General features: G+C 37.4%; 1 protein-coding gene across 5 annotated transcripts; it reads right to left on the bottom strand.

The window, feature by feature from the left end:
- Positions 1-6: 6 nt before the first annotated feature.
- Positions 7-18,689, bottom strand: sh3gl1b (SH3-domain GRB2-like 1b). 5 transcript variants are annotated; one of them, XM_081349157.1, is made up of 10 exons: positions 18,323-18,675; positions 7,562-7,630; positions 6,486-6,558; positions 6,153-6,296; positions 5,918-6,051; positions 5,268-5,426; positions 4,443-4,546; positions 4,213-4,346; positions 3,853-3,900; positions 7-2,309 (listed from the first exon to the last, which is right to left on the bottom strand). In XM_081349157.1, the coding sequence occupies exons 1-10, from the start codon at positions 18,365-18,367 to the stop codon at positions 2,116-2,118; spliced, it is 1,104 nt and encodes a 367-aa protein (XP_081205283.1). In that variant the 5' UTR covers positions 18,368-18,675; the 3' UTR covers positions 7-2,115. The 5 variants fall into 5 exon arrangements, with proteins under 5 accessions (XP_081205283.1, XP_081205284.1, XP_081205285.1 ...); XM_081349158.1 differs by having other exon boundaries at positions 7-2,306; positions 18,323-18,500; XM_081349159.1 differs by lacking the exon at positions 18,323-18,675 and adding an exon at positions 16,063-16,143.
- Positions 18,690-19,286: the final 597 nt, after the last annotated feature.

The following is a 19,286-nucleotide window of genomic DNA, read 5'->3' on the forward strand; positions in this document are numbered from 1 at the left end:
ATTGAGTACTTTCTTGAATTTATTTACTTAAAGACGAGTGGACACAATAAGATACAAATATTTAGAGTTCGGAATACTTAAGAATAACAATATAATGCAGTTAAATCTGAGACATACAAGGGGAGACTTTAAAACTAAAACATACATCAGCCTGCTATTAAGCTAACATGCAAAAATCATTAATAAAAAAGGTTGAATGGTTTTGTATGTATATAAAAAACAATATAATACTAAAAAGAGTAGAGCCAGGATGATTTATTTTCATAAGATCATTCTGGTACCCTCATTCCATTAGACAGAAATAACCCACTTGCTGTTTTCTTAAACTTGTAGTGTTGCAAAGGCACATTTGTACTCATGCTTGTACATCTGGTCACAGCTCATGCCAAATACTGAAACCAACAAGCCCTTCGTAAATAATGAAAGAGGACAGACATAAAAACTACATATTAGATCGACAATCATATTTAATATTTTGTTTGGTGTTCTAGATTGATTCATGCCATCGAAAAGGCACTAAAACCCTTTTTTCACATTGAAACGGTCACCATAGCCTGTCTGATTCAGCACATCTACAATAGTCTGTTACGGTGAGAAAAACAAACCGTGGACAAAACATGTAAACAGACACTAGGAGGATAAGGTCACAGAGGTGCTCTGTGCAGACAGGACATGGAGTCGGGGTGGAGGGACAGATGTTGGTATGTTCAGAACCACCAAGATGGTGTGTAGGTCCATGCTTTTATGGAGTGCAGTATTTGAAATGAAAAAAAAAAACGTCCTAAGAACTAGGGAACACGAGTAAAATAGATAAACTAGATCTGCAACCACTTTTAAAGCTATAATAATACTTTAAAAGTGATGGGTGAGAGCAAGAGATGTAGCACCATCCTTTCATTTCTGAAGATGAGAACAAGTATTTGTTAATAAAGAAATTCTGTGTAAATTAAATTTAATACGGGGCTTATGAGCCAACATCCACCCTAAACACACCCAGATATACACACCTGAAATAATGGGACACTGCCAGCAGCATCAGTTGTATTGAATAGCGTAAACTGACTTCAAAAGAGGAGAAAGAGAGAGGAAGACTCTATAATTCAGGCTGCCAGAAGAAGACATTTCCATTTAAATAACTATTTGGCTGTGTTTCCTTCAGAAAACAGTACGCAAATTGTTTATTTGCCGCCCTCTGGGTTAAAAGTTGTAAAAGGGGAAGCATAGTGTTTTATACTTTATAAACGGTTGTAGTGCAGTAAAACCATCTCCACCTGACTAAACAACATCCATTAAGTGTTTTAGCTCACCTTTATGATGAGATCCAAGGTGCAATTCAGCGTCTAATTTATTTTATCTTGTAAAAAATATACATGAAAAATATTAGATGACGAAAAGCTATGTTAAAATTATGGAGCGTAGAAAAGGGCTAATTTCTCTCAACAGGTCTGTGGCTCAGGATTGCTGCACATTGGGACATTTCACACACAGCCCCAGTGCTAATGTGTCGTTACAGATACAAAGGCGGTTTCTCCTTAATCTGAGGCAGGTCAATGTCACAGCCTGACCAGCAGGGGGCGGTAAGGGGACCAGTCGAGTTAAAATGCAACTTTTCACAATCCAACAGTTGAGAATTTGTATGTAGATAAAGAATTTGTACGTAGGTAAGTAGATAAAGACTAGCCTGTCTACTCTTTAAAAACATGAAAATTGTATCACAGGGACATCATGATGTGTATTCATTTCTTTTCAGTTAATTCAGCACAAACATGAAACATTTTTAAAAGATTTGGACGATGAAGTGAGTTAGAGTGTCTGAAATTTTAGCTTAAGGACCGAGTTATACCATCCGTACGTCAGTCAACTGGTCAGTAAGTCAGTCAGTCCTGGAATGTGAAAGGTCGTCATTTCCCAAAGTTCCCTCCTTCAAAAATAAATCAATGTGTAAAAGTGCCAGAGTACAGGTACATTTGGATCAACGGCAACAATGTGGTGAGGATGAAGACCAAGATGATTTCAACTGGCTCCTTTCTCCCTACCTCACTTCCTCCAGCTTTCTCCCTTTCACTTTTTATTGCTCTTTCTCTCTCTCCCCCTCTTTTCCGTGACAGAGGTCACTTAGTGTGGCAGAGGAACGATCACCTCCACATAGTTGAGAGGGAAGAATCCGGATTGGCCACGCAGCATGCCTTCATACCAGTTTTCATCGATCTGATTGGTCAGATTGATGATGTCACCCTCGTGGAAGCCCAGCTCGCCTTCGTTCTCCGGATCAAAGTCATAGAGCGCTTTACAGCATGGCTGCTCCGCTGCTGAGAGGACAGATGGAGAGATTTAATGACAATGGGATATTAAGCAGGGATTTGGGGAACGAGGGATATTAGTTTACGGCAGTAATCTGACATTCTAGACAAAAACATAAGACAAAGTATAGAGTCCTAAAGAAATTATTTACTCTAAAATGTCTCGTTCAGGTTGTGTATAAACACCCAAAAATATTTTAATAAGGGAATTTACATGATTTAAAAATATATTTATATTTAATAAAAATATATATTTTTAATTTCTATTTTGAAAAATGTACAAAAAAAATAATTAAACTTTCATTTTTAATGAAAAGCATTAAAGAACAAATAAAATGTTTAAACACTAAACATTTTAAACACTTTCATACTTTATAGCAGGATTTGTTTCGGTAATTGAAATACAGATGAAATAAAAAGATAAATATTAGATTGATGAAAACTTGAAACTAATACATTTAATAAAACTGCAATACAATTAAAGCTAAAAAGCAAAAAGTGATAAAAAAGATAAAAGCACATAACAACATTATTAAAACAAACAAAAATTAAAAAAATAAATACTGACCAGCAAATACCAGTTAATTAAAAACATGAATAAATACTACTAAAATAACGCTGCTTGAGTAAATTAAGAAGTTTTTCAGTATCCTGCCAAAGACACATTTCCCAGTCCAGTCGGTCAAACCAAAGTCAAGCCCTCAGTGAGCAGTGCCGATATATGTGTTAGTTTAACACACAGTTTTAATCCCACTACAACCGTCTGGGTTAGGACAAGATGCTCCGTGTTAGTGAGGGGTCGGTGGCAAAGCCTGGCTCTGTGGTCATGTGACAGGAGACCTCCAGTTTCAGTCTGTAGCAGGGGCTCACTCTGTTAGGTGGAGCAGCACTTTGTGCTTGAGGCCAACATACATGCGCACACTTTACACACACATACACACACACAGAGACACCTGTACAGTCTTATCTTACACACATACACAACTCTTTCCTGTCAAGCACACATCCCCATACAAGACACTATGTAACCTGTAGTTTGCTGTATGTCAGTGCAATAAACTATCAACTAATGGAGAGCTGAACTTTGCATGTTTCAGACAAATACTTCCCTTCATAAAATCATATTTTCACAGCTATGGGAAAAATCTACTGTAGATGTAAATAATCTATGTAAGTAAATTAGAGGAACTTATTATCATTGCATGGTGGTATTACAGAAGGAAAATTTGTTATAGTGCTTGCCACTTGCTGTTGTAATGTGCGCCTTTTTGTAGTTGTGCCACGTCATAACTATTACAACCTTTTAACTTCCTCCAAACGTTCCTATTCTGTTCTACTTCATACAATTAGATAACGGAAATCTAACTGTGAAAAAAAATTACATTTATACAAATATATCCCATCTCTTTTGATTCTTATTAATTAGAAGACTCGTTAGAAAATGTGCAGTTTTGCTCATTTCTCCTTCCTCATTTTTTTTCTCCACCACAAACACACAAACACATACACTTCCCCATGCAAACATACAGAATCACACACTCTTCTGACTCACGCAATCTGGGTTTCCATGTGGATATTCTGCCAAACTGGTGGAATGGCTCTGATGACGCAATGGGAAGAGAACACAGAACAGGGTCACTGGCTGACGAAGAGAGCAGCTGACAGCTGTCCATTTGGCCTGTCTATCCCGACACACGCACAGGCGGTCTCATCACACCCTGCCACGGGGCAGCAACCGCACAAAGCACAATGTGCCTTTCTCTCACTAGTCCAAAGCATTTCCTCAATGTAATGAAGATCATCTATCCTCATTCAAGAATAGCTCAATTCCTCACGTTATTCTGGCTACATAATAGGGCAAATGGGCATTTTATGACTTGTTTTATGAAGCAAGTCAAATGTCTGGTCTTACCTGTATTGCGCATGGGTGGAGCAGACGTTGGGGTGAAGCCACCGTTCGACTGTTCGCTGGGGTCTCCAAAGTCAATTACAGGCTTGGGCTTGGGCATATACTCTTTACGAGGACGTGACTGAGCATCTTTCATCCTGGGCGGTTAAACAGGAGTCATTTATTGCCTCTTTTGACAGAATCAAGAACAAACAGACATGCTGTGAAAGGAGGACATGTGCTCACGTACACACCTGTCTCTGAGTTTGTCAGAAAGTTCGTCCAGGATTTGAACAGCCTGTCTGTGGTACTGCAGCTGAGACTCAACCAGTGATGACAGCTGGCTCACCTGCTCAATCTGCACAGGAGCACACATACATAAAATATATAAAGATATATTTATTTGTCACTTATGCACATCCACGCTTATGGTCACACTGGGCAACCACAACAACCTTCATTAAAAAATAGTCACAAATAGTTAATGAGTAATTCCTGAGGCCTTGGGTTCACACGGGTCTCACTAGACTGCTGAATTTAGACTGGGAGCTCTGATAGCAGTTCACACTAAACGTTTACTATCATTTAAAACTGTAGGCTACCATACAACATCTTAAGTGTATTACTTTACATCTAGAGCCTGATGAGTTTAATATATTTTTATTTCCATAGACTCCACTAGCAAATGTTTATTCCCTTATAACGTTATTGTAACACCGAACCAACAGATGGCGCTCTGACATCTCCATAAAACATTAGATAAAAGCTGCAGCCAAGAAGCAAGAGGATTTTTATTTTTTAGGCAGTTTTATTGGATTACCTGTCTTGACCCCGCCCCACTGATGGGCTGAAGTCAAAAAAGGAAAATAAATTTTCATCTTCGATACTGCTAATTCTAAAGTGTCAGTCTTTGCCAAAATTACTTAAGAGAGACAGTTGAGTTGGTATAAAATCAGTAAGGCAAGGTGTTACACTGAATTATTCAGTGCTGCTAATAGGATTAGAACAATCCCCAAGACACCCAAAAGCACAAAAACACACTGAATGAAGCATCAAGCTGTCAGATGGTAAATCCTTACATCAGTTTCCAGAAGGTTGTACATGCTGATCTCAGCCACCTCCTTAGATTCATGAAACTTCTCCAGCGCCTGCCTGACCTCTTCATCTGGAATTTTCCCTTGACGTTTCTTCTTATAGTCAAAATCTAGCCTGCGTCCTTCAAGTTTTTTCAAATGGTGCTGAGAAAGAGGGAAACACTTTCAATATAACTGGTGTGGAACCAGACCACATTAAAACATAGAAAAGGAAATGAACTCTAAATATAAAATCTATTCTTCAAGAAGCAAAAAGAGGATTTTACTGTACAGTTCTCTTTTACTTCATAAATACAATCTTTATTTCTTGTAAATAGTCTAGCACATTTTATCTGCTAATTCAGAAAAGAAATTGGCAAAATTGTACCTTTAGGGGTACAACAGCTTGTCACTGGGGCAGGGACAACGTTGTACCTTATCTAGCACTAAAAGGTGCATATCATTACCTTAGTATACCCTTAAGGTACAACTATGATCCTGTCAAGGGTACTGCTCCAGTGACAAGCTGTTGTACCCCCCTAAAGGTAACATTTTTGCAAATTTCTTTCTGAGAGTGTGGGTGTCACATAAAAACATTTTCAGTTATATACTGTAGGTATCTCTATATGCGTGTGAGACAGAGAGTAAAAGCAAACCTGTATCTCTCTTAGGTCCTTGTCACACAGGCCTTGTAAAGGGTCGATAAAATTTTGTTTAACGTCAATGTCCAAAGAATCCTTCACCTCTGCTAGCCTCTTCATACTTTCACCAACATCAAATAAAGCACCACCTACAGACACAAATGTGGTTGTTTTGTGCATTTGATTATGTGTGAAGTTTTAAAATGAAATGTGTGAAGTTTTAAAAGCTGCACTTATTTTGAAAACCCACCAAAGTTTGTTTCCTCTCCAAGTTCTCTGCCATACTTTGCCATGCATTCTCCCAGCAGCCCCTCGGCCTGTGGATAACCTGGGCTCTTCACCTGCCCTCTGATCTTAGACATAGTGTTTAACATAGATAGCTTGGCACGAGATGCTGTGTGGGACAGAAAGACAAGAACAGTGGCAAAAACAGAGAAAGAGAAAGAGAAATAGAATGGAAAAGACACAGAGAAACGTTTTACAATAACGATCAATTGTGTGCATGTTTTGTCAGAAAAAACAAACTTGTACAAACTTTAGACAGCAAGCTAAATAAAAGCTCCAGGGATGTCTTTGGTCTTACCTGGATTGGGCTGCAGGTACTCTGATGTCTTAGAGATGACTTCTACCACAGCTTTATTTGTCACATCTACTTTCTACAGAAACACAGAGGGGAGGTCAATGCACAGAGAACACGTATACATGCAACACTACAAGCAAAACACAATAACCAACACAGAATAAAAAGACAAAATGGCTTTTTTATAACATGTAGCAATAAGAACAGAGTCTAATTAATCAACGTCTAAAACTAAATCAACACGACACTCTGGAATGTTTCAGATTCTTGATTCTGATCGCAGCATTCCGTGGTCAAAATGTTTTGTATAACAATGCTAAACTATAGCTATGTTTGAAAGTTATCTAAGGCAATCAATCTCCTTGACTGTGCTACTTTAATGGCTTTTGTAGCACTGAAGTCTCTTCTCACATAATAAGGCCAATTCAACAAATCAATATTTCAAGTTCAAGTTTCAAGTCAGCTGGTCATTATTTCAAAATAAACCCCTTCAGGATGATACATGTCATCAGGCTTATTTTGCATTGTTGACCAGCAGACTGTACTTTATGCCTTATTGCCTTCCTAATCAAGGGAGTATCTGTATTGAATTTCCCTACATTAGATCTATCAGACTACTGTTCTTCAAGTCATCTTTATTTGTGTGTATTCTATTAAATCATCTACTAAAACATGTAATTACAGAGGAACTGAATGAAGAGGCATCTGTCAAATCTGTGAAGACAGAGTTTAGTGTTAGAACAAAGTTAAATGTATATCATTGAGCAATATTTTAAGGAGACCTCTGATGACATCATGAATGAAGGATTGGATTATTAAAATAAGATTTTAGCCAAAGACACTGCAGTGAATAAATGTCAGAGAATTATAAAAACATAGGCTACAATCATGGATCACTGCAGCCACACCACTTTCACTTTGAAAATAAAAGAAACTTTTCACAAAAACACAGGTAGTGTAGAAAATCTCATTGATGGATGTGTGGGACAGAGGTAAAGCCTTTGAATCACTTTATGTGTTTAAATCTATGTTTTTAGAAAGAGTATTGGCAGCTGTGTGGGTAAATTCTCTCCACTTACTCTCTCCAGGTCCTTGAACTCCTCGTCCAGTTTAGTTCCCTCAGCACCACCAACCTTCTCACTCACCATCTGACACAAACAGAGAGAGAAGCCCTTTTAAACCAGTATGACCATATAAAGGTTAGAACTTGAATGATTCTGGATAAATTGAGAATACATTTTTTCCCACGATTTTGAACAGACAACTAAAAAATATAACATGGAATTTACTAGAGGTTTTGACAAAATGTTAATTGCTGCAGTCTATTTAAAATGTTTAATCAATTGGAATGCATTTAATTATTTTTTTTTTAAATCAGTTTGAATTAATGATTCAATTACTCATTTATAAATACTTCACTTGTTTCATTACGTGATGAATCAGCGTTTTTAAACATTGATGCAAAAAATACTTTAAGTTAAATAAAATAATATATTTTGTATCATCAGAGTTTTTGTCATAGTGTCTAAACTGTTTGCAGGAAGCATTGTAAAGTCATATTTTAATCAAGTGTTTTCTTAGCTTCTAACAGGCATAGCTAGCATGTGTCAAAGCTATTGTGTTAGGCTAGCAGAGTTTTATCATGGCTTTCACTGTAAGGAGTAGGGAAAGTTGCAACATGACGTTCTGACAAAATCTGCAGGACAGTGGCCCTCCAAGAGCAGGATTGGACACGCCTGCACTAGATGTTTTGCCAGATGAAACATGCATAAAAAACATGTTTCAGATGATTTATAAGCCTTTTTAACTAGTGAGGACCAGTAAAATGTCCTCATTAGTCAGTTGTCATAATATTTCACTACATAAGTGAGGACATTTGACCCTCATAAGTATAGCAACCAACAGAAGTTACGGTGGCCGACAGTAAAATATGTCATCGTCTGAGACAGCAGAGAGTAGCCAGTTAAGAAATGAAGTTTCTTTACAAAGATAAATTAAGAAATTAGGTTTACTTAATTATTCAGTAAAACGATAGTTTAATTAAAAAATTTAATTAGCCCGTGATTTACTCACCCTGAAGCTATCCTAGGTGTATATAACATTCTTCTTTCAGACGAATGAAATCGGAGTTATATTAAAAAATGTCCTGGCTCTTTCAAGCTTTATAATGGGAGTGAATGTTTTTTTTTTTTTTTTAAGTCCATCAAAGCGCATCCATCCATGATAAAAGTGTTCCACACGGCTCTGGCGGGTTAATAAAGGCCTTTTGAAGTGAAGTGATGCGTTCGTGTAAGAAAAATAGTATCCATAGGCTATTTAAAACTTCATTGACTAAAATAACTAGCAGATGGCAGACGGCCGTATGCATCGGTTTACGGCGAAAGACTATCCCTTGAACCTGATGCACGATGTAATGACGAACACGGTTGCCCAGCCCTGTTTGTTTAAACCGCGAGAGGCATCAAAAGCCCTATTCGGAAGGGACTAGTTTAACATGGAGAGGTGGTGTAAAGTAGTAATTACCAGAGCTTCTCAGTGATTTTAGTCCCGTCCGAATGTGCCATCTCAGTAATCATTACGGACAATGTCAGTAAAGATTACGGCGACTTTTACCTTCAGTAAAAAGGTCTGGAAAAATTACCTTAGGTAATACTAATCCCGTGCGAATAGACCCGCTGTAAATATGTACGTAAATATTTAGTCATTTCCTGTTTAAAAGTAGTTTTCCACATTTTTTCAAGAATGGAGACGCTTGAAAAAGCATTCAGTTGCGTTCTAGACGCTGGGACGAGTCTGTGGCAAAACTCAAGTGTTTTCAACACACCATTCAGATCAGAAAGAAGATTGAAAGCAATTGTTAGAGGCACAAAACATCTTTTAGCGTTAGGTAAGTGCCTATTACCAACACAATCCAAACTAAAGTTAATTAACACATTGTTTGACCAGACATAACTGTTTTTTATATATAAATATAGGTTGTTTGCGCACGTGATATCAGGAAGCAACACACGACGACACGACAGGAGGGAGACGGCGATACGCAAATCGAGTTACTCCTCCCACTTCTGCTAGTTTTACAGAGATGAGATATCTTATCCCATGCGAATTAGCCAGTAATATTACAGATGTCCTGTGGTAAAATTACATTACTCCATCTACCCTTGTAAAGTTAATCCCGTCCGAATAGGGCTTAAGCTTACGCTACTCCTACTTCCTACGTCATACATCGTCAAGTGTTACTCTTTTAGTCGACTTGCGTACAGCCGTCTGCCAGAAGCTAGTTATTTTAGTCGATAAAGTTTTAAATATGTATATTTTTCTTACATGAACGCATCACTTCACTTCAGAAGGCCTTTATTAACCCGCCAGAGCCATGTGAAGAACTTTTATCATGGATGGAAATGCTTCGATGGACTTCCGAAAAAATAAACCCAATCACTCCCATTATACAGCTTGGAAGAGACAGGACATTTTTAATATAACTCCGATTGTATTCATCTTAAAGAAGAATGTCATATGCACCTAGGATGGCTTCAGGGTGAGGAAACCATGGCCTAATTTTCATTTATGGTGAACTATCCCTTTAATGTATTAAAATTTTGCCCAACCAATATAAACAGTCTCTGAGAAAATGAAGGAAATACAAATATGTGTCTCCTCTCTCCCCAACTTCTGTGATCATTTAAATAGTTTTGACATGGAAATGATGACACTGTGTGGCAAAAAAGACTATTTGTGAAACTGTTTCATACCTAGATAGATAGCCTAACAGCTTTCTCTGGGTCAGTGGCAGCGCAAACACAGATTTGAAACGGTGTGATTTTGTCAAAGCTTTAATAGACGTGGCCGAATCGTTGTTGTTTAGGAATGAGATGTGGGTGTGTGGGTGATTGAATCAAGATTGCAACCTTTTAATGATTAATCGTGCAGCTCTAATTAAAATGACTGTAAAATATGACATTTACAAAATGTAACTGGAAAAGCTTGTATTGATAACACCACAAAATCATACCAAGACACAAAACACACGGAGACCAGTTAAATACAATTCATCAACAATTCGTGTCATTTTACACTTCCCCTCCACCTCTGTATTCCTCACAATATATAAACTGCAGAAAATGGCTAACTTTTACAAGGAACTCATTTTAGCACTGCACACATGTAAATCCAATTAGCCCTCCCTGCAACTCATTTCTCTTGCGCTCACTTGGGAGGGATCATTTTTCCCCCTGTACTTCCATAGCTTTCATTCTTAATACTTTAAATAGCTCCATATTTATTATCCAATTTATTCTCAGAAAATCATTATGAATATTATACAGCATATAATGCATTCCTTGCCAACACCAGTGGTATTAAAAACAAAACAGCTCTGTGTGAACCTGTCTGCCACAACAGTTGTTGTTATTCTCAGGACTTGGTAACACATGCTCATCTACTCACTCTTTATGTCCTGAACATGCAACAAAGAACCAGAGACAGTGATTGTGCAACTGTTGAAACAAGGCCACATGTTAAATTTCAGTCCTCACTAACATATGTTGTTTGTTTTATAGCTTTTCTTCACCCTAACTAGAGGAAGCATATATTTCAACATGGAAAGCACTGGATGTTTGTCATATTACATCATATGAACATTAAATCACAAACACATGTCATTTTATGGATGTAACTTGCCATGCTGAGAAGTTCATTTAGCTATTTCAATGGCTGTATTAAAGATTATTTATCCATAACAACCTGTTTCCTTGAGTTTTTCTCTTACTCTATAGTGTAAGCATTTTCTATGATCTAAACATGCATGTCTAGTTTGTGAACAACACACTTCAAATGGTCTTTTAAGTCCAATCAAAGTTTAAAAAGACTTTTTCATAAAATCATTAAAAATACACTATGGGAGGTTCTTGCAACATCTGCTGTATATATTACAGCAGATATCTCTTTAAGACAACCCTTGCTGGCAGTAGAGGTAAAAAAAAAAAAAAATTGCAATGAAACTAGAACATTTATAACATTTATACTAAGGCAGTCTATTGAATTAACAACAGCTGTAATTTAAATGTAATAATCACAATTATATGCAAAATATTAGCTGACCAAAGCCACCAAATTAAGATAATTCAAAGACATGCCATTATTGTTGCAGACAAAAGCACTGAATAGATATAACACACAGGGCCTTTAGAAGTTAATAAATTGTTGCTTTCACATCAATTAACGTAAGCCTATTAAGTCTGCAATATTTTTTTAATTGTTAGTGTTATGTACATATAATGCAGATTGGTGTCTTATTAAAAAAATCCCAATAAATTAATGTGTAAAAGGATTAGTTCACTCCAGAATTAAAATTTCCTGATAATTTACTCACCCCCATGTCATCCAAGATGTTCATGTCTTTCTTTCTTTAGTCAAAAAGAAATTAAGGTTTTTGAGGAAAGCATTCCAGGATTTTTCTCCATAGGGGACTTCAACGGGTTGAAGGTCCAAATTGCAGTTTCAATGCAGCTTCAAATGGCTCTACACGATCCCAGCCGAGAATTGTCATTTTCTGTCATTTTCTGTCATTTTGTCTGTCATTTTCTATAAAAAATATCTGTCATTTTCTATAAAATCTGTCATTTTCTATAAAAAAAACAAAAGCAACTTTTTAACCACAAATGCTCGTCTTTCACTAGCTCTGCGATGCGCGTTCACGGCTTCATGCATTACGTAGTCATGTTGGAAAGGTCATGCGTGACATAGGCGGAAGTACGGAAAACTCAATCACATTTTCTCCTCCAACTTCAAAATCATCCGAAATCGTTGTTTTACCCTTTATTTTTGTAAAGGGCATTTGACTTAATTTTTGCATGTTCGCTTTGTAAACACTGGGTTGGTACTTCCGTCTATGTCACGCGTGACTTTTCCAATGTGACTACGTAATGCATGAAGTCGTGGACTGGCATCACAGAGCTAACGCAAGACGAGCATTTGTGGTTAAAAAGTATTTACATAGCCCTCTGAAGCTGCATTGAATCTGCAATTTGGGCCTTCAAGCCGTTGGTCTTGAAGTCTACTATACGGAGAAAAATCCTGGAATGTTTCCCTCAAAAACCTTAATTTCTTGTTCACCCAGTGAACATCTTGGATGACATGGGGGTAGGGATGTGACGGTGAGGATATTTTCCCACCGGTTAATTGACGACAATACCGGTATCACCGGCAGGAGCTTTTTAATGACTAATTTAAAATCGAAACTAAAATGCGCACGTCCGCACGGGCATTCATAATGGTGTGGTTCAGAGCGAACTTTGTCAATTAATTCCTATAGAAATTAACTGAAAACGCATGCTTTGTTCTGCTCGCTCCGCGCCCGTGGACATTTCTCAACAATTGGACAACAATTCAAATTGACGGTGGGGGGCAGTGCCGCGGTGGGAAAGCGATGGAACTGGTGTTGCTTCTGAACACCGGTAACACCGTCAACACCGACTATCGTAGCAAGCCTACATGGTGGTGAGTAAATTATCAGGAAATTTTCATTCTGCATTGAACTTACCCTTTAACACCACCACTACCATGCACAAGAGCAATCATGAACAACTTGATACAATTTAATCAAAATGAGTAGCAGAGTTATTTTAAGCCAAAGACATCAGCACAAGAACACTCCGTTACAACTGTAGCTGTGTTTGACATGGAGGTGTCTGCTTGCAGTGAACTTTTCACTTTATATCCTCCAAGGATGTTTGCATATTTGTGCAATTCAGTTTGTTTGGCAGACCAGGAACAAAGGAAACTAATAAATAATTAACCTGTGTTTTGTGGCATGTCAATGGGTGCGTCCAAATGTCTCCAATATGTTGAGATGGTGAGAGACACTGGATAGAGTTAACGCCATAAACTAGGTGGAAAACATGATACGGCTAAGATTAAGGCAACAGATAAAGACTGACATGTTCAAGTTCCCATCAATATAACATTTAGGCTAAATGAAGGCAATATTATCAGTACCACCTTTCTATTTAAAAACAGAAGATGTTCTGTAATGATCTAGATCGGACACTCCCGCAATGAAACTGTAAGCTCAGTCCGCTGGCGACATGATTATGTATATTTACGACTGAAAGAGGCTTTATCAGCAGGTAAAAAGATAATACATAGGCTCAGCTCTCTCACACACTGTTGATAAAGAATGCAAACAACTGCTAACTTTGACACAAATACGCACACACAAACAGCCGGCCACATTGCCGAAGCAGACCCAGCAGGCGCAGACTGAAACCAAGTCCACACTCCATAGATAATGCTGTGCTTGTGAGTCTAATGAAGAGAAGAATGCATGACTGTGAGTCAACTTCTACAGAAACAACGCAGGAATTTCAGAACAATCCCTCTTGCACAATCCTCACACAACAAAACAAATGTTAAGTAAATGTGTTACTAGGTAGACACCTGCTTGGATGGATCTGCTTTTTTGTTAAAAAATTACTTTCTCCTATCCCATCTTACTATGCCCAGAAAACTGAAGGCATAATTACTCACAGAAGTGTAAACGATGTGTCTCAATTAAAACATTGCTGTTTGTAGTAGCATCTTAACAAGCCTGACACAGCAACACTGGCATAACCAATGGCATCTGTTTTTCCGACCACGGGAAGTATTCAGGAAACTTGTATGAAAACATTTCACTGTTTATTTTTACTGCAGTGGTGCAGAAATGACCAACTTTATGGCTGGCATCATCCAGAAAATGTATGTTCTATTGCAGCGATCTCACAGGTTGTTGGAGAGGAGGGATTATTGCCCATGCACATCATCCAATTTGAATCGAAAACAAATACTCTCTGATTATTAGGGGTGTAACGGTTCGCAGTAAGTGAACGAAACAGTGGAGGCATGTGCAACAGTATCAGTGTGTACTGGATCCGTGTATTATATCTTAAAGTGACAGCGTGCTAATATTCCTGCTGTCTGTGGTTTTAATGTTAAAGGGGTCATATAATGCCATTTTTGTACAATCTAATATGATTCTTTAGGGTCTAAATTAAAAGTTTGTAATTAAAAATTCTCATTAGTATTGTAAGAAAACACTCAATTTACCTGGTCAAAAACAGCTCTGTTTTCAGCACGCCGTTTAAGTGCATGTGTCTTTAAATGATAATGAGCTTTGCTCACCCCGCCCCTCTGTTCTGTGCGTAGACCGTAGCACAATAACCATAATGCGTTGTTCATTATAAACGTGGGCTTATGAATTATATTGAGAACGTCGTATATAGAAAACATGCCGTAATGCAGCCTCATTCATCGTGAAGCGTTCAGCAAGCGATTTGCAAAGATTAATAAATATTAATATAAAGGTTAATAAAACGTTACACTCACTTCTTCTGGAGGTGCAGCAGGAACACGAATAGTTGGTACCGATCCTTTTTTCAGGAGCAGCTTCTTAGCAAAACCAGCTTTATATTGACCTCGTTTGTAAAGCAGTCTGGTGTGTGAAATGATTTGCACAAACATGAAAGCATTGACGTTGATCGTGGGGAATATTCCCTTCGAATACAAACTCAGCCACTACGTCTTCAGCGGTTCGGATTTAGGAACATCAAAATGACTGCTGTGTTCGTTATTACACCCAAGAACAGGACGCCACAATCGCTTAGACGCCATTCTGCTCATAGACAGTGCTCCAGCGTATCAACAATGACCGCGTGGACTATGATTGATTGAGCTCGCTCACGTGCGAGGGCGGGTCTGTGTTGAAACGCTGCTGTCAATCAACAATCGTGGGAGGGGCGTCGATTTTGTGACGTCACAAAATCGAACGGCTTGATTTGAGATGGGGGAAAACATATAAGAAGATTTAAAAAAAAAACACTGGATGGATTTTTATCATTTATGATGGTTGTGTACAGGCACTGCCAACACACATTTCAGTACAATCAACTTGTAAAAGTGCATGTACCATTATATGACCCCTTTAATCAAACAACAAAATACAAAGAAAACCCTCCCTGCTCTAGACTGAATAGCTTTTGAACTTTAATAAGAATTCGTCTTTAATTTATAGTCAAATATGCAATGTTATTGCATATTAAACTTCTGTACCTGAAACTAATGTTAGACCTACCTAAAACACCTGAGAAGCACTGTTTATTTTATTTGTATCTTTGCTCTATTGTATTTATTTGAGCTGTTGCTTGTAGTTAGATTATTTGTTACTATTTTCTTAATTTTTTTTGACAGTAGTCCTTTTTTCCCTGAACATAGCACAATCAGAATCGTACCGAAACTGTGACCCTAAAACCGTGATGCAAATCTGTGAGTAATTTGAACCGCTGCACCCCTACTGATTATGTAATCCAAATGAAAGGTGCATTTCTTTCTATAAGCGCGTTCACTATACTAGAGATGACGAGTCAGCAACTTCAACTTCATCTTTGTAGTCAACACTGACTTAGAAAACACTAGTTTATTAATAAACAATTAAAATGTCTCGCTATTTTTTCCCGATTCATAATCATTAGACTACTTTTGCCAGTGCTTTGCGGCAAGCTTGATCAATCTCAAAGTAGCTCAAACAGTTCTACGGACAGCACACCTAGAGGAAGGCTGGACTGAGGGTGCGACTGGTATTAAGAGTTTGTCTTTTGGCAGGGTGTCCGGCTTATGTCAAGTATTGATTACTGTGGAATGCTGGCATGAGTTCTCTGCAGCACTGCAGTCCAATAAAAAGAGCCAAGAAGAGCAGGCGAGAGCACTCCAACCCCCCTTAAGTGTTGCATGATTCATACTCTTCTCCGGCCCAAACACTGGCCATTTTCCTCTGTCCTGCTGCACTCCTCCACTCATGTAGACCCCCCACTGGAGATCTGAACATGTTCCTGACAGGAAATTGGGCAACCGTTTGTCTCTTCCTGCTGAGATCACCGAACAGTGACAGACATACACTGCTTCCCCTACATCTGTGACCATGTGCCCTAAGGAAAACACAACCACTGGCAAAGAGAAACTAATAAATTAATTAACAAAAAAAAAGTGAATTCTTGTCTTGTTAAACAAGTCTTGAGTTAATTACACCATGAACCACAGACAAAGAACCTCCTCACAACACCGCCAGAAGAGCAGCCAAAATCAGGGAGAGGTTTTCCTGACAAAACATTTGATTGTGTTCACAGGGTCAAAGTGAGAATTTTAGCACATTTAAAGCCAACACACTGCCTGCTGTGAGCCTACGCTCAGGTTCTGTTTCATTTTGCCATTCCCAACAAAATAACAAGACAATGTGTAGCCAAACTAGATGGACAAGCTTTATTAAACTAAATAACTAAAACTAAATTTTCTCCAAAGATTTGCTGTTAACAGAGTTTTTGCTGTTATGCAGTTCACTTTCATGCTCCCATATGTATTAATATATTGGACGGACACTATATTAGTCAGTTTTCTTTTACCATATCACATCACATTTATATAAAAATAGGGGAAAATTTTAAAAGTAATTTCTCTACTTGTGTTTTATTTTACAATTCTTTTGTTTCCTGTTCTCATTTTCACTATTCATCCTGTAAGAATTGTAATATCCAATTAATAAAATAAAATAAAAACACCATTTCCTTAATGACATCACAAATGTAACTAAAGGAAAATTATCAGCACAAACATGAACAAATGTGTGATTGACTCTAAGATGTTTTGTAGTAAAGCTTTGTTTCAACTATAAAAAAAATTAAATCCTGTTTGACAAAATTACAGAGACTGGTTACTATTGATTGTTATTTTCATCCTGTTAGGAATTCTCAAAATGTCTACATTTTTCAGTCTGCTAATTGTCTTGTCGTCGTGTAAATAATAAATAATAATTAGCTGAAGTACCCAAGCTTGACCAAGACATTTTTCTGAAACCTTGCAATACACTTTTATAGAAATAATTTCAATGCATTTTAAAATATGCAATATATTTTATATGCATATTACATTTTAAAAGAGCTTAAAAGATACTAATGACCCAAATGGTGCTTGTTCAAATCACATGCAGGTTAATTTAACCCACTGACAAGTTACATGGCTGACTATTTGCCCATTTGTAAAATGAAAGCCAGTGTGACAGTGTCAAATTTTCCAATTACATATTGCAAGCATAAAGTTTGAACCATAAGAACAAGAGAGCTACAAACACAACATCCATAGAAGACGTGATTGTCCAACAGATGCTAATAAAGGGAACAGCGGTAATCTTTGGTAAGCCTGATGCTGCAGTATATTTTTGGCGTAACGTTATTTCTACGCAGAATTAGCATATAACTTACATGTACATATTTTAAATAACCCGGTTTCATGAGTAGAGCATAAGCATATGCTCACTGCAAAATCGTTCATTTAACAACAGTAAACGTGGCAAATGGACTGATATAGTAAGGACGGGGGCGTTGTATTGCAATACCAAGCTAAGAAAACAGACACTCTTCTGCATATTTTAACACATTGCAACCTCTAATTAGGTCTGAAAGCGTCCATAAAGTGACACTGACTATTTATGAAAGCTGTCAAAAATATTAAATATGGCAATGACTGTAAGTTAGGACAAGACCGACCATTAAAACACAAAGCAAGCAGTTTAAAACACTACAAAGGTATGACATTTAACAATAGCACGATTTATATTTGTAAATAATTAGAAACTGTTAATTGCAACAAGGAGAAAAACACACAATACACTTTTAAAATGCAGAATAGCGGGCAGAGATGCCGCATTTTCCGCTAGCCCTTACTGGAAGTTTAGCGCAGCGTTAGCATGCTAAGCTATCTGGCACAACACTGCGGTCCAATGGAAGAAAACAACAGGAAAAAAGTAACTCGCAAACCTGGCTGGCTTTGTAAAACTGCTTCTTTAAGCCCGCCACGGACATCTTCAAGGCGTAATCCCCTTTTCTCGACGAAAAAAAGACTTGTAAAGTAGGTTTTATACTGACACAACAGTGTGATAAAAGTCAACGGTCGGTGAGTGAAATATAAAACTCAAGTCCTCAGATAAACGATAAACGACACCCACTCCAAAAAAAAAAAAAAATTCCAGGTGACTGTTGGGAAAGTTTTTATCAAGTTATGATATTAAATGTTCTTCTGGTGGCTTTCTACTAAAATGTGACTTTAATACGGTTAATAGTCCATCCACCGCATTTGTAAGTCTTGAGAAACTAGCGGTTTCCTGCGCAACGCAAGCACATTCCTAGCGCGAGCGGAGAAGGGACTGGAAAAGGGACCGAAGCGCCTTCTACCGCTCGCGACATGTACTGCACCCACAACTCCAGTGCTTCTATTGACCAGATGATGGAGCCAGGTGTCTATGTAGTAGAGTTCTACAAAAAGGCTGATAGTTTATTATTAAATACTATGCTGAAATTATTTTTAATGTTTTTAAAAACTCTCTTATGGGTTTCAATCTCTTCCAAGGCTGCATTTATTTGATTAAAAATACAAAAAACAGTAATATTGTGAAATATTATTACAATTTAAAATAACCATTTTCTATTTGAATATATTTTAAAAATGTTATTTATTCCTGTGATGCAAAGCTGAATTTTCATCATTATTACTCCAGTCTACAGTGTCACATGATCCTTCAGAAATCATTTTAATATGCTGATTTGCTGCTCAAGAAATGTTTTTTATTATTATCAAAGTTGAAAACAGTTATGTATTATTTTTATTTTTTTCAGGATTCTATGAGTAGAAAGTTCAAAAGAACAGCATTTATCTGAAATAGAAAGCTTTTGAAACATTATACACGTTAAAAAGTTTGGGGTCAGTACAATATTTATTTATTTA

The sequence above is a fragment of the Scardinius erythrophthalmus genome (assembly GCF_964197995.2).
Source record: "Scardinius erythrophthalmus genome assembly, chromosome: 20".
Taxonomy (NCBI): Eukaryota; Metazoa; Chordata; class Actinopteri; order Cypriniformes; family Leuciscidae; genus Scardinius; species Scardinius erythrophthalmus.